Raw genomic sequence first — 17625 nt, 5'->3', positions numbered from 1 at the left:
GAGCAAGTATCTGGAAATGGTGAGACGAGTACTAAATCCACAGGAAAGCATAGGTCTATAGAAAAAGAACATCTTAATTTTGGCGTTCTAAATGCACGTTCACTGCGTAACAAGTGTGATGAATTTGTGGACTTAGTTGTTAGCTATAATCTAGATGTAGTGGCGGTGTCTGAAACCTGGTTAAGACCAGATGATGATCTTGTGATTGGAGATTTAACTCCACTAGGATATCGCTTTGTGCATGTCCCTAGGGTGGACAAAACTGGGGGTGGTGTTGGAATTATGTCTAAGTCAAGCTTAGTTGTTAACTTGAAAACGGATGTACATACATATGCATCATTTGAGGCTATACATGTGCATATTACGTCTAACTCGAAATCTCTTCGTTTAGTTAACATATATCGACCACCAACCTTGTCTGTTACAGAGTTCCTAAATGATTTTGAAAAAATGTTGTTTGACTTTATTCTCTTTTCGTCTGAAATTGTTTTCTGCGGAGACTTTAATATCCATATGGATAATAAAAAAAATGTGGCAGCGGATAGATTTAAAACACTGCTTAGATCGTTTGGTCTCCAGCAGCATATAAATGAACCCACACACTGTAGTGGGCACTGCCTCGACCTTATCATCACTAGAGATGATCTACTTCTCTCGGATGTAAAGATACACCCTGGCCTGTCGGATCATTTTGCCATATTTTGCAAGTTTGATCTTAAACGGCCCACAACACACAAAACTGTAAGAAAAAGTCGCAACCTAAAACAAATTGATATTGATAAATTCACAAATGACATTAAAGCCTGTGTGTCTAATATAACTGATGTAAGTGTAATTCTTGAAGACAGTGTAGAAAGCTATTCTGATCTCAGAGCTGTACTTGATTTACATGCGCCAGTTCAGAACAAAACAATTAGGCAAAAGGAAGCTAAACCGTGGTATACCGATGAAATTCGATCTGAAAGGAAAGTACGTCGTCAACTTGAACGTAAATGGATGAAATCAAAGCTTCTTAAGGATAGACAGGAATACTGTGTTCAAAGATGCGTTGTAAATGGACTGATTGAAAAGGCCAAGACGCGGTATTACTCTAGTCTGGTTAGTGACTGCACAGGTGATCAAAAGAAACTTTTCAATATAGTAAATAAACTTTTACATCACTCCAAGTCATCGGTCCTTCCTTCGTCTGTCTCCGATGAAGCTCTTGCTGAAAGATTTTCTGTGTTTTTTGTAAATAAAATTAAATCAATTCGTGATTCACTAGAAAATGAAAATACTGGCGAAGTTATAACTGCTTCTGATAAATGTAATATATCTTATGGTTTAACTAGGTCTATACGGTTTTCTCAGTTCGAACCTGCAAGTGATGAGGAAATTTTAAAAATTGTCAAAAATTCTCCTTCTAAATCATGTGCACTTGACCCGGTACCAACTTCACTGATTAAGAAATGTACTTCTGCATTTATTCCATTAATCACACATATTGTTAATAAGTCTCTTGAAAGTGGTTCTTTCCCAGAGTCTCTAAAAGTCACCCATGTTCGACCCACATTGAAAAAAACAGGTCTAGATCCCGAGATTCTGAAAAACTACAGACCTATCTCGAATCTTAGTTTTTTAGAAAAAATAATTGAGAAGGTTGTTTCTAAACGGATTTTGTCGCATGTACAAAAACATGGCCTACTTGATCCGTATCAATCTGCCTACAAAGCGCATCACAGTACTGAAACGGCATTACTTCGTGTAAATAATGACATCCTACGTGGGATGGATGATGGAAAGCTAACTGCTCTAGTATTATTAGATTTAAGTGCAGCATTTGATACGGTTGATCATTCTGTGTTGCTAAATAGACTCAGTACCTATATTGGTATTGAAGGAAATGCACTTGATTGGTGTCGGTCATATTTGGAAAAACGACCTCAACACGTATGTATTGGTGATGCTATTTCAAAAGCTTCTTTTCTAAACTTTTCGGTACCACAAGGATCTGTTCTTGGGCCGCAATGGTTTACTATTTATTTACACCCGATACGGGATATCATAAGTAAATATGATCTGTGCTATCATGTTTATGCTGATGATACTCAGATTTATATTTCTTTTAAACCTACTATGAAACACAGTGACATTTCTTTGGAATTGCTCCAACATTGTATCTATGAATTGCGTGTCTGGATGAAAAACAACTTTCTTAAATTAAATGATGAAAAAACAGAATTTGTTCTCTTTGGATCAAAACAGCAGTTGGAAAAACTGCCACCAAGCTTTATTCACATTGGTGAAACCCAAATTGACCCGGCTATGCAGGTTAGAAATCTTGGGGTTGAAATGGATGTGGGTATGACTATGATTTCTCATATCTCAAAAACTATTTCTGCGTCGTCTTTTCACTTGCAAAACATTCGAAGGGTTCGTAAGTTTATAAATGAGACAGCAGCTAAACAACTTGTTCATGCTTTTGTCACTTCACGACTAGATATGGGAAACTCTTTGCTATACGGGCTACCACAAAAACAACTCCACAGGCTCCAACTGATTCAAAATACAGCGGCACGAGTTGTTAAAAAATTACCAAGATATGGACACATATCAAATACTTTGGAAATATTGCATTGGCTCCCTGTTAGGTACCGCATTGTTTTTAAAATATTACTCTTTGTTTTTAAGTCTATAAATGGCATGGCTCCTGAATATATTTCTGACATGCTTAGGCTGTATGTTCCCGGACGTAATCTGCGCTCTAGTGACTCGCTGCTTCTACATCAGCCTAGGTCTCACCACTCATGGGGTGACAGAGCATTCTCTGTTACTGCTCCTCGTCTGTGGAATGCTCTACCGAGCTCTATAAGATTTTGCAAAACTGTTGATACTTTTAAAAAATTATTAAAAACACATTTATTCATTAAGGCATATGGAAATCATGAGTTTTCTTAAAGTTGTTTAGACTTAGAATTGTTTTTTATACCTTTTCCTGGCCAGCATTCTCTTTGGGGTGCCTCTGTCTTGGTTGTTGTCTCTGAGCACCCGGTCGTCTGTGGCAAGGCAAATGTGTATCCTGCTCCTTTGTTTGGTCACCTAGGTAGGGGTCCGGGACCGCGACAGAATGACAACGGATGGGGACCCTCCAAAGAAATTGCATTTTATTTGCCAGGAATTTGTATGATTTATTTCTTTTTTATTTTTAAATGCGCCTTGAGCACTCTGGAGTGGTATGTGCGCTATAAAAATCTTATTATTATTATTATTATTATTATTTTGATTAGTAGTTATTATGTTGGCTCCTCCTTAATATTTCTATGTTGATTAATTCAATTTTTTTTAACTATATACTATATTTTGATTATTGATTTCAAAGCATATTGAAATAAACTTTACTGTTAAAATGCTGACTTTAGCTTACTGTAATAACACTGGTCACAGACTGACATGTCCGTGACCAACTCGGTAACAACCAGACGCTTTTTAATATCATATAAAAATGTAAAAATAAGGTTTTTTAAAAAGTAACCTTATAAGGTCTATAATGAATAAGATTGATGAAATGTCTATGTATTTGGAAGATAAACATATTGACATTGGCCTGTTTAGTGAATCATGGACTAATAAAGAAAACGAACACAAAATTGATATCGACGGATACTTTTGTTTTAGTAGTGGACGGAGTGATCGTATAGGGGGTGGCGTAGCTGCACTAATTAAGGATACTATCAAAGCTCGCACAATCAATCCTATTCCTATTCCAGATGTTCTGGAAGGTATGTGGATTAAAGTATCGCCATCAAAAACGCCACGGATCATGTCATCCTTACATTTGTGTATTATTTATTACAGCCCTGGACAACCAGTTAGTACACAAACAACACTTCTTCGTTATTTAAGAGAATCCGTTGACAGCATTAGAACATCATCACCGTCAGCGGCGATTCTCATTAGCGGTGATTTTAACGAAGCCCGCGCGAAAGTTAAACAATTTTGCTCGTCAACTGGTCTTCGACAAGTTGTCAAAACTTCAACTAGGGACAACAGTGGTAATATTCTGGACTTGCTTATAACTAACTTTTATCAACATTACGAAGAACCGGTTGTTCATGCACCCTTTGGTCGTAGTGACCATAATTCGATTTTATGGAAACCAAAACCTGGATTCGTCTGCATTAAGGGCCGCAATGTTATTAAGTCTTTCCGGCCTTTTAGCGAATCTGCTTGCAATAGATTTGGTCAATGGATAACATCACAAGATTGGCATGAAATACTGGAAACCGACGACCTTGATGAAAAAGTAAATATTTTCGAATCAACATTATGTCTGGCATACGAACGTTGTTTCCCAAAGCGCAGAATTAAAGTTCATTCAAATGACAAACCATGGATCACACCAAAAATAAAAGGACTTTGTAAGAGGAGAGACAAATTAGCTTTCATAAATATGAAAAAATGTCCCGCCATTTCCGTACACTTAGAAACCAAGTAATTTGGGAAATCAAACAAGCAAAGATTAAATACTACAAATACGAAGTTAACAATCTGCAAAACACTAACGCAAAGCAGTGGTTCCAAAAAGTTAACCAAATATGCGGTACGAATAAAAAGAAATCGGTGTTGAATCTAGAAACTGAAGAAACCGATCCGCTTAAAATTTGCGAACTAATAAATAACTACCTGGCGAATATATGCCAGAAGATTGAACCCCTACAAACTAATAGTCTACCATCATACCTTCCTTGTGGCTATGCACCGACACTCAACTTCTGGCAGGTGTATCATCAGCTTCAGAAAATAAACTGCAACAAATCAGTTGCCCCGGGTGATCTACCGCCTCGCGTCATCAAAGAATTCGCATTTGAAATTGCATCACCGTTAGTTGACATCTACAACGCATCACTCTCGCAAGGCATAGTCCCGCGCAAGTGGAAAGAGGCGACCATAACCCCACTTCCTAAAGTGAAAGGACCGGTTAACTTAACTCAAATCAGACCCATATCCATTACACCAATTTTTGTACGCATGCTAGAACACTTTTTCTCGTCATGGATAAAACCCAAGATCGCGCCTAAATTAGACGAAATGCAATTTGGAAATCGCACAGGAGCGTCTACAAGTCACTATCTTACTAGCATGTTACACTATTTACTTCAAGGTCTTGATAAACCTGGACACGAAGCAACGGTTATTGCAGTTGATTTTCGTAAAGCGTTTGACCTAATTGATCATACAATCGCTGTCAAGAAGTTAATTGATATTGGAGTTCAACCTGAATTGATGCCGTGGATTTGTGATTTTCTGAGCGAACGTAAACAGAGAGTGAAACTCAATGGCGGTTTTTCAAACTGGCAAGGAATAACTTGCGGAGTTCCTCAGGGGACGAAACTGGGTCCCTTAATTTTCCAAGTAATGGTTAACAATTCGCTTAGAGACTTCCCAAATCGGTGGAAGTATGTAGATGATTTTTCAATATGTGAAGTTCACAACAAGAAAACCCCGCCTAATGTTCAAGATCAATTAAACGAACTATCACAATGGACCAAAGACGATAATATGATAATTAATATTGAAAAAACTAACTTTATGAACATTTCTTTTGCCAAATCTCAACCCATTGTTAAATCATTTACGATAAATAATATAAAAATAACCAATGTTGAATGTTTAAAGTTACTTGGGGTTCAGATCACTAATGATCTGAAATGGAATATGCATATCCACGATGTTGTTAATAGAGCCAGTAACAGATTACATATGTTGACATGTTTAAAAAGATTTGGAATGCCTTGTAACCATCTGCGTCAAATGTATATTAGCCACATAAGACCTGTAACTGATGCGTGTCCGGTATGGCACTCTGCCTTAACCATAGCACAGTCCATGGAGCTTGAATCTATACAGAAACGCGCATGTAGAATAATTCTCGGACAAAAATATGCATCCTATGATCAAGCAATTAAACTAATCTTAAATTTTTAGATCAAAGAAGAGAAGATATTCTTTTTGATTTTGCTAAAAATCTTAACAAAATCGTCCCTAACGCACTTCCTAAATTGAGAGGCAAAACGTGTGGCAGGATACTTAGGAATGCTAAGAAGCAAAGTGAAATATATGGCAATACTAAAAGATTCAACAACTCATGTTTCCCAGCACTGTGTAGACTCATTAATAAACCAAAATAAACACAACAATAATAATAATAATAATAATAAGTAATAAGTACTTTCATCAGTTTCTTCCATGTGTAATATCTCCTTTTTAAAAATATTTTTTTTAAACTTTTTAACTTTTTAATGTTGTAAATTTTGATGTTTGAAAGCTTGTACCAATTTTATATGTAAATCTCTCGCAATTCAGTTTTATTTTATATATTCTGCAAAGAGAAATATTGAATAAAAGCAGAATGAATGAAGTGTATGTAAAGCTATATTTTTTAATAGTTTGGAAAATATTGTAATTGTTCTTAATTAGATTTAAAAAAATGTTGTTTTTTGGTAACAACCCGATAAAATTATTAATACTTCTGTTGGCCCCTCCCTAATATTTCTATGTGGATTAATTCTATTTTTTAAAACAAAATCTCTAACAATATATTTAGTTCTTTAATTCTAAAAAGAAATGACATGTATTTAGTTGTCTGTTATAGAATTTAATTAAACCTCATATTGATTTATTTTTTAAGTTTTCTAAATATCATTTTTTTTAATGGAAATAATTTTTCTTACCACGTAAACATATTAAGATTGCTAACAGTTGACAATTTTAAAAATAACAAAAAAATTGTGGAATTGACCTAATGTTTAATATCACCTGGAGTTGCCATGTTGTGTAATAGGCGAGGAGGCACGGAGAATAGCAAATTCGTACCAGAAAAAGAAGAAAGAGAGCATCCTAATGACCTGTACTAACTCTCGGACGTATTACTTTAAATATTACTTTATGTGTGACTTATTATCTCAAGGAGCTTTAGATTTCGATGACCATTAACCAACCTATGTCAGGTCAATCAATGTGTGGCGTCTGTCGTCGGAGAAGTTCATTCACATAATACATGTATACATGTATAAAATTCCATTCAAAGTTTAAATGCAGTACAAATAAGCATTACATTCAGATATATTGGAACTGGAAGTTATCGATATAATGAGCGGTGTAAACTCGACACGAGCGGTGTGTCTATCTATCTAGATGTTCAAAATTCTTACCATATTCACATGTTGATCCCATAAATCCAGGTGCACAGATACATAATCCTGTTTTATCATCACAAACACCTCCATTATAGCAGTATTCACAGTCACCAGTACAATCAGGTGGATCCCATTTATGACGTGGACACCCTATCAAACGAAATTCCATACTATACTTATACTCTACTACATTATGAATTTAAAAACAAATGGGGATAGAAAATAAAGTCTCTCTGTGTTACCATTTCCGTAGGTGAGATGGAAGATGGACATCGTAAATATGAATAGTTTAATATCTAGAGTTTTGTTTTTTTCGCTGTACATTTCTATTTCTCTTTCGTTGGGTGACACATTTATTTTTTCTAGTAGCAATTATGTAAAATCACCAAAATATGATTACAAAAAAAGGGATAAAAACTTTAAATTAAACTAAACATAGCACATCGATTTAAAAGAACTGAACATTATATTATACATATTTTTATATTAATTTGCCTATTTTATGATTGTACTTGTCAATTATTTTTAACTGAGGATTAGTAGGTTATATATATAACACACATCGTTATTGAGTCACTTTAAGTCACTACTCAAAACTCACCTTTTCTGATTTTTTCTACAGCGCCATGAGCAATGAATGTTGGAATGGCGCTATATAAATCGAACGATTGATTGATTGATATATTATGGTACTGATAGTATAATAAAACATATTGGTTTTTTTTAATCCTTGGTTGACTTCAAACTAAGGCGATAATTGTATTTACCTCGTACTATCAACTTGATAAATGCATGTCTTTTATCATTCCGGTTACCATCCTCATACATCTCGTAAACTCCAGCATCACTGGTCTCTACTGGGTCAAAGGTCATGCTCTTTTCCATTCCAATCATTAATTGTGTAGAGCCATTTTTCCTCCACACTAAATCACTTGTTAAATTAGTGTTGAATCCAATTGTGACATTTTCCCAAACATTTACAGTTACTGTGTTTTTAGAATGTGTTGGCGTTATTAAGGCTGTTAAAACAATAAGACAGTTTATTTATTACTTTACAGATATTTAATTTTAAAAATTGCTTAAATTTTTTAGTAGTGTCAATTATTCTTTCAAGAAAATTATTAAAGGATCACTGTAAAATATTGAATTGTGTTATCAATCAACTCTTGTTATAGTTTACCATAATGTACAAAGGATGTATATTTTCTGATGGTAGATCAGTTACAAGATTGATGCATTTTTAAAGTGCATGTCACTAATATTTCGAGCTATTGCACTTCAATTGATTATTCTATCCCATTCACTCGGCGCACAACTTTTAATTATTGTTGGAGAACACTTTAAGCAACCAATTTCCATACGCCACTTTAGTTATACACAGATGTGTATTAGGATGAAATGTATGTATAATTTATTAAATTCAAAATAATTACACATTTTTCCATGGTCATTAATAATTAGGGCTAGGAGACAAAACAATTGGGTTTAAATTTAGCATTATATAATATGTATTACTATTACAATTATTATATAACTATACAATTCAATGTTAATGCTAACAATTTTGAACTGCTTATCTAATGTACTGTCTACAGAACTAAATGTTACTGAAGGATTGACTTACCATCATTTCTTATTTTTGTAGTTTGAACGATTGTGATGATATTATTTTCAATTGCCTTGCAGTAGTATACTCCCATGCCTACCGGTGGATCATCTATAACATATTTATTTTTCACACGCGGCACTCCGTTCCATTGCGTTTCTTTCAAATCTTCATCTTTTCTTATTGCAAATGATCTACCAAAACTCAAGCTACTACCATCAGGGAATTCTTTAGGAGTGTAACATTGGTATTTGTGGTCAGTATTGCTTTGCGGATATAAGTTCAAAACGGTTATATAGCCACTTGTTCCTGAGACAGTAAATAATAATAATAAATAAAATAATTGTATATGTACTGATCAATATCAAATGCAATAAAATAATGAAAACAATTGGCCCAATTATATTTAAAAAAATAATTTGATGGCTAACGTGATCACCATCATCCTCTAGACGATCCGATCATAATTTTTTTAGACTATATAAATAATTATTAATAAAAAAAATTAACTTACCTACTTACACCTAATTATATAGTCTACATTCGGATTAGACATTATATACATAACATGACAGAATAAAAATAGTATTATTATTACGTCATGTTGGAATCATGAAGTTAAATGTTTATTTTTATTTCAGCTGAACAAAAACATTGTATTGAAGCGATTATAGCAATGTATTTATTTATTTTATAGGGAAAAAAATCATAAAAGTTAATTAATTTGACATTATAACCTACCCAAACAGGAACATATAACGTGCATCAAAATTACAATTCTAACGATCATGATTTTCTGTTAAAAAGAAATAGGCGATGAATTATAATTTGTCTGTGTTTCTTTCCTCACTTTGCACATCATTATTAATTTAACCATTTGATTAAAAATTGACTTTGAACGATGCATATTATTCCTTATTTCTCCTTTTAAGAGGAAGTTTAAAGTAAAAAGTAATGCTGACATTTTATAAAAGTTAAGATACAGAAAATACGTTCGTTATCCAAAAGTACGTATGCTAAAACGGAATATAAGAAAGTACATTAACTCGGTTGTGTAATCAAAATTGGCTTAATTATACCAATCGAAGACAACACAGAGAAGAAACCTACTGATGTGAATTCACAAATTATTTGGTTATGGTTAGTGGGCCTGTTAAGAAAATTTCTGAAACATAACCTCATTTTGATAAGATTAAGAATAGTCTACTTACATAGCTTAGCGTCATGTCAACTAAAAAATCGTCCGTTACCCGACGTCGAAGTATAATGTGAATAAAAGAGGATGGAAGTACTTATACAACAGTATGTTGACAATCAAATGATAAACATCAATCAAATCAATAATAATTTGAAAGTTTCACTTTGTATTATTTAATAGGCTAGGATTGCTGTTTTTTTTATCTTCATGTCAAAACAAAACTCGTCCTTTATCTGATGTTGTACATGAAACTGTAATGTGAAAAAAGGTGGATGGAGGGTACTTATACAACAACAGTATGTTACACAATCAAATGATAAACATCAATCATTCAATATTACTTTGAAAGTTTGAAACATCAGGCCTACTTCTGATACAATTATAAAAGGTATCAGTGCGGTAAATCGTAACGAATATGACATATAACAATTCAATTTCTGTATAATGTTCCCTTTTGCTTAATCTGGTTCATTATATTCATGAAATTATTACTTTCATTCATTCATTCATTCATTTATTTAATCAAAATCACATAAAACAAGTAAAAAGGTTCATGAATAAAATAGTATAAAAAACAACATATAAAACAATTATAAGAATATTTTAAAACATTTAAAACCGTATAAAATCAATGTTTAAAATATTTTTAAAATATTTAAAAAGCCATAAAAAAATCATAAAAGAGATGAAAAAAGGGTGATAAAAACGTGATTTCGATCAGGATCGTCCAAGAAAACCAATAACTCATGTTTTTTCCATTGGAGTCCTTGAGGTAAAAAAGTTTTAAAAGAAGTTAAAAATAAGTTTACTTAAACCCATTTTTACCATATTATTCTATTGATAAAAGTTCAACATATGATCATAATAACATAAACGATTACATTTCCAAAATTTGCATACTAAGTTTACACTACTACTCAGAAGCATTGTTGTACTGTTAATGAATGAATGTTAAGTGATATTTGACGATACTCATCTATCTAAAGTAGTCCACTTTTTGTTTAACTATCTTTCTATATACAAATGTTTTATATTTACTATGTTATCTTGTTTTAATATATTTTTGAAAAGTACTTACGTTATCATCAATTATCTATATTGTTTTATGTAGTTCCTGTATTAATGTAGTATATCACTTGAAGTAGGTAATGTTTTAGCTCATACATAATACATAAAATAAACATGATGTAAATCAAATACCAAAAGATACCTTTTAAAAGTTATACTTCCTGAAACAGTGTTTGTTTCTATTTGATTCCATCTCTCCTTGTTCTTTCTATTTATTTAAATTCATTCCTTAATGAGTTATTTATTAATAATGTAATTATATCCCTATTTTTAATTACGTGGTTGTGTGACCCTTTTGAATAAAAGGCAACACACAATCAAAATATGAAGAATTGTGATCAAATTTGGGACAAAAAATGAAATATAATGAATAAAGTCGTTTTAAAGAAATCAAAACTTCTTTACCAATCATCTGAATTATCACGTTTAGCAGTGAATCATTTTGAGAAAGGAAGAAGTATAATCTTCGTTTAGCATTAGGCCTAGTAATAAACACCAGTCTATCAATTTTTTCAAAAAAAAAAGGAATGGGTAGGGAGAAAAAAACAATAGAATTGATTCAAGTCCAATGCGAACAACATCGATGAAGATGGAAGAGAAGAATTGAACAATCGCAATGTTTTGAGAAAAAACTAAGACATAAGATTTCACATTTGATTTCCATATTACACACACACTAAAATCAAGAATTACTTCAAGTACATGCATAGACTAGTAGCACATACAGATCCAACATACCATAAGCTTTCAATACGTTTATGTAACAATTAACAATGTCATGATAATGTCTGATGACGTTCAATTTAAATTTAATTTCCACAATATAACATACATGATAATATACAATGACCTATTGTTAAACTAGTTTGTTAATTCATAGCATTGTATATAAATACAATATAAAGTATTCTGTCATGTGGTAGGAGAGCCATATAAATCAGAAAGACTTTAAGTTCGACCCACCCCAAGATATAACATTAAATACGAAAAAGAAAACTACATAAACTAATAATATACAAAAGAAAACAAAGCTACACATTCTATTTATCCGATCTTAACTGGTTTTATGAAATATATATTTAACGTTCATCATATCTAGAAAGTAAATAGTTCTTGTATACTAATTTAAATTTGAAGTTATAGATGCGCTTGTAGTTTTAAAATCTACATGGATTGAATTCCATAATTTAGCTCCATGGTATTTAATAGAGTTCTTGATCAAATTATTTGTATATTTAAGTAAAAGATAATCATTCGAATTGCGTGTATTGACTATGTAGTTGACTATGTTTCATCTGGTATTACATAATGAAGAAAGAATAAACATAAATTTTTCTCATTACTCAAAATATTCCTTGACACCTGATTCGAAATTTGAGGTTTGTTACTGTTTCGTTAAGGCATCATAATAATTATTTACAATACTACGTAATATTACTATTATATACTATAATTAAATGGAAATTGGCAAAAAGTTTCATGTTGTTACCGAAGTAAAGAAACAGGAAGATAAATATATACAACTGGTTAGTTTTCAAATATAACATATTATACAAATAATAAATGTTTAGGCCTATGAGTTGGATATTTATTATTTGTTTTATAACACACCTACGCATTCAATTTATTTATCGTAAATCATTGTACGAATGCTAGGACGGGGAGCTAGGCCATTAAAAAAGGAAGTCTCTCAACTCTAGACGCGGAGTAGAATAGTTATATAGACAAAGTTTACAATAAGCAGCTGAACGTGCATTGCACGTTCATTATCACCATTATATTACTTTTTCATTAGTTAGGGTTAATTCCAAATGACACGTGATTGACCAATAACATTCCAAGAATACAACCAGGTATGTTATAAAGGCCTCTAAAAAAAAATAATACGATTAGTATGTTGTATGTAAGCATAATATTGTACTGAATAATATATTGCTGAGAGCAAAGCTGAGTAAAATGGCTGCATAATTAATGTATAATAATAACAACAAATGAAAATGAAATCCGGTAGCAGTGGTGTAATTTAAAACAGGAAGGATTTTTTGTAATTAGTTATTGGAGTTGTGGCTTGGTGGTTATGATAATGGGCTACCAATTCAAGAGTCCTGGGTTCAAGTCCTGTCAAGTCAGGATATTTTCTAAGGACAAAATTACAACTCCACTCCATCTTGTGTATATGTTTGTCTTGTGAACGGGATTATCACCTTTAAGAAAGATAGTGAATGAATTCGCTTATGGTTATCCAATTTGCCTAAATATATATATATTAAAACAATGATTGTGTATATAAAAAGACCGGTAAGATATGAACTTGGTAGTGTAACGTCATCAGTTTGAATACGTTGCGAATCGGTGAAGGTAGGCCTCCACTAGATCATAACACATTTCGTATTGTTCCTGCAATGACAGAACATTTTGTAAGAAAGACGTTCATATTATAGACTGGAAACAACTGTTTTGCCAGTATTAGGTACTTTAGGGGAAGCAAATTCACTTATTATTGATTATTGTTATATATCAATCATTGTTAGTTCGTTTACTTACCACATTTGTAACCAATCCTGGCCGATTTCCACGAAGCCGTTTAACGCATTGGAAAATATCGATGACGTCATCCTGTTTCATTTTATCCAATGCTTCTGTGATTGTACAATAAACTCCAGTTCGCCCAATACCATTTCTATACAAATTCAATACTTGATTCTTAAAAATACTGTGCAGTTAAAATTCCAAGAAATCATTTAATATTTAGATTATAATTATTCTATTATTAATGGTAAAAATACTCAAATAATTACCTTTTAAGTCTAAGTAAGTAAAACGTTCTTCCATTAATTTGGGCTTGACAAGGTGGTTGCTATTATGCTATTCATTTACAGCTGATACATATTACTGTTTAAATAGTATGCCAGAGCGCCTATGTACGGGGCGCGAGTAGGGACATGACATTATTTTATTGGGAAAATTGATTGAACAGAATGTAGTTTTTTGATGAAATAATCAATTATTTTGACGCAATCTATTCTGTCAACATAATAACTGTATTCTGTGGACCACATTTGCAAATGGCCCAAACTGTCCCGTAAATATAATAAAACACCGTTTAATGGCTATTTTCGTTGCTTGTACTTACATGCAATGAACTACAATAGGATTTGCTCTGTTTCTAACAGAGGTGTGCGAGGACTGAACCATTTCATACACCTGCAACAATGTTTCCAACTGCTCGGGAGTGTCTTGGTCAACTGGCCAATCCGTAACTTGGTATTGCGTCACAGTGAAAGATGAAGATTTCTGAAGGAATGGGAAAAAGAAGCTATATAGCCTACAATATGAATTTTCTAAATAAATAATAATAATAATAAATAACATTTATAAAGCGCAAGAGACAAAGGTTTCAAAGCGCTGTGTTTTCCAAGATCAGTGCAAGTAGTAGCGTGCGATTATGCTTCTCTGAAAAGATGAGTTTTGAGTTTAGTTTTAAATGTAAAAACAGATTTTGATGAGCGTATTTCGAGTGGTAGAGTGTTCCAGAGTTTTGGGGCTGCGACAGCGAAAGCACGATCACCGTAAAACCGAGTTCTGGAACGGGGTCCAGGTTTTAGAAGAAGTCTGCTGGATGAACGAAGCGAAGAGTTGGTTGACGGAGTAATGATGTCACATATGTAGGCTGGAGCACATCCGTTGATGGCCTTATATGTCAGCAACAGGATTTTAAAACGAATGCGCTGATCAACAGGCAACCAGTGTAAGTCACGTAAAACAGGAGAAATATGTTCATGTCGTTTAGTGCCAGTGATAAGTCTTGCGGCGGAATTTTGGATTCGTTGAAGAGGAGACAGATAAGAAGTTGGTAGGCCGTACAGAAGCGAGTTATTACAGTCCAGACGAGACTAAAGACAATGGTGCTATACAAAATAAGCATGAAAGTTTGCAATCAATATGCCTATAACGTTTTATTTTCAAGAGCATACCGTACCTAATACTGCCTCAGTCTGTTCAATTTATTACGTAACAATACCGCATGTTTCACGCCAGCAATGATGATTCCTCATATTATTTTTAGCTGGGATCTTACTTAAATTATTTTAAACTCTATGTTCCTCTATGTTAATTAAAGATGTATTGTCCCCCTGAAAAAATATTTCTTAAACAAATTTTTGTTACATTTTAATGTAACATAATAGTTATCCACTTCGATAAAAAAATTTGATCAAAAAAAAAAGTATTTACCTGTAAAAAATGTAATTTAAAAGCAAAAAATGGTCAAATTGGCTGCCAGCCAATGAATTTTTGCTTAAATTTAACCATTTATTTTGTCATTTTACAAGTGAAAACATTATTTTTTTGTTTTCTTTTTCTATGGAAGTGATTAACTTTATTAAAACTACAAAATAACATATTCCAAGTCCAATTTAACTAATCTTCATTTTTAATGTTTTTGGGGGACAATACATCTTTAATACTACAAAAATAGATTATTTATTTTATTGGATTATATAAAAATATTAACTCTTTACCCTGTCAGTTGTACATATGGACATTTTTCTGATGATAATATTTTGGCTTCTACGTTCTTCTGAATGAAATTGTATTTTCAGATTACCAACAGTCTTTGTGCTGCCTTCCTCAAGCCAATACTGTGCACATGTCTAAATAATAATTATAATTGACCTGGTATATTATTTATTATTCAACATACATCGATATATCAATAACTAATTAAAAAAAGCGTTTGAAATTATATACGGAATATAGAATAAAACAATATAAAATAAATATATTTAAAAACTTCAGATTTATCTGGTGTATTATCTACTAAAACCAGGTGTGGTTTAGTAAAGTTTGTATTGTATACGTTATTGGATAGGAAAATGAAATGGAAACTGCTAACAAACTAGAATTTTCTCAATGCCCAAACGGTCTCAAACTTTTACCCATATTTTAAAATGCATTTTGACTGGTTGACTCTTTTAGTTTAGGGATTAAGCTAATTATGTTGTTTTAGTAGAGTTAAATGATAGTTTCAGTCAGTACGTGTCAGTGTGTAAGATTATAATTTGTAATGTTTAATGGGTATTGTACCAACCATATCTGAATTATCTAAGGAGTCCAACATGACAATAGTAGATGTTTTCCAATCGTAAACAAGTCGCCAGAAATCATCCACTGTATCCTTCATTGGCATCTGGGTAGCAATGAATCTATCACTTACTCTGTACCCCTTTGTATATAATTTAGAATTAAAATGAATGGATTGATACAATTTTTATTATAGTACATGAAACGTATAGCTTCTAACTATTATCGAATTTATTACTCATTATTTATAAAAAATCATAACAAAATTATAATATTCATAATTTTGCATTATTCATCAAACAATTAGGCCTATACAAACTATATCAATTTCAGAATTTAGGATTTGAATCGTTTTAAGGGAACGGAACTTTTTATGTTTGTAAGTTAATAACAAAATAAAAACCGATGTCAATTTTAATGTTTATTCTTTTATAATTTTATATTTTTAATAAAACATTTGGTTTAAGATAAGTTACGGTTAATAATTGTTTAATATTGATGATAATGATATGTATTTTTTTTACTTCCTATTTGATTACTAAAAAAAATAGTCTGAATTATTTACATAATTATTCAATAAAATGTTGAAATTTTGTACAATGACTTTCTTTTCTCTAATAAATGTTGATAACCAAAGTTCATAATAATAAAATGACAATAAAGATATAGTAAATAAAACTTACATTGAGGAATGAAGCATTGATGTAATTGTTGCTTTCTGTTTTCAATATTACTCTAGATCGATCGACTATCAAATAAGGATTTAATACATTATTCAAACATTGTCAAACATAACCAATCCAATACAGTTGTGAATATTTGGAATCAAGTATGAAATAGCACGTTAGAAAGGTTCAGCATTTGAACAAAGTGATGAGAATGCCATTTAAATACATCATTGTGGACAAATATAGTTTTCGGTAAATTCAAAGGTGAAAACGAATGAGTAAATAAATGTGAATTTAAGTTTTTTTCCTAACAGAGTACTCAATTTTCATACCTGGTAACACATTTCCAAATCGGTTTTTCTTGATTGTATGCTTTTGACGTCCACTTAACATTTCTTCTGGAGGTGGCGGTGGTGTTACGGAAACCAACATCTGTTTAGTACATACATCAAAGACAACTTATTTATTCAGTAGTAAATATGGTTACATTGTCATGCAAGATTATTTATTTAAATACACAAAGATGATATCAGGCCCACTTTTTTTTTTAGAGTGAGCCGTTTTATTTCCGTTGTTCGGGTGTTGCAACGTATACTGTTCAAAATATAATTACAATTTTGTATTGGTTATGTGAAAGAGATTATTTGGAGTATTTGCACTTCTTTAAATTATGTTCATCGATAACGGATAAAAATAACATATACAAGGAATGAATAATGGGAAATAAAATTGCTTCTTGATTGATTTTTCTCTAATCTAAATGATCAATCTATCTACTTTATAATAATAATACATTTTAGAAACGACCATGTGATGAAATTTAAACAA

At 32.0% G+C, this 17625-nt stretch overlaps 1 protein-coding gene across 1 annotated transcript in view; it reads right to left on the bottom strand.

Moving 5' to 3' along the window:
* Window positions 1–11834: 11834 nt before the first annotated feature.
* Window positions 11835–17625, bottom strand: part of LOC140051609 (uncharacterized) — a 45483-nt gene continuing 39692 nt past the window's right edge. Inside the window, exons 26-32 of the mRNA XM_072096879.1 lie at window positions 17130–17229; window positions 16813–16877; window positions 16137–16271; window positions 15568–15699; window positions 14181–14341; window positions 13592–13727; window positions 11835–13444 (exon numbers count right to left, since the gene is read on the bottom strand). Coding sequence (XP_071952980.1) covers window positions 13376–13444; window positions 13592–13727; window positions 14181–14341; window positions 15568–15699; window positions 16137–16271; window positions 16813–16877; window positions 17130–17229 — 798 coding nt within the window. The 3' untranslated portion in view covers window positions 11835–13375. The remainder of the gene's footprint in view (window positions 13445–13591; window positions 13728–14180; window positions 14342–15567; window positions 15700–16136; window positions 16272–16812; window positions 16878–17129; window positions 17230–17625) is intronic.

Source organism: Antedon mediterranea, chromosome 6 (assembly GCF_964355755.1).
Source record: "Antedon mediterranea chromosome 6, ecAntMedi1.1, whole genome shotgun sequence".
Classification (NCBI taxonomy): domain Eukaryota; kingdom Metazoa; phylum Echinodermata; class Crinoidea; order Comatulida; family Antedonidae; genus Antedon; species Antedon mediterranea.
Note: the sequence above shows the minus strand (reverse complement) of the source record. Positions and strands in the feature narration are given on the sequence as shown.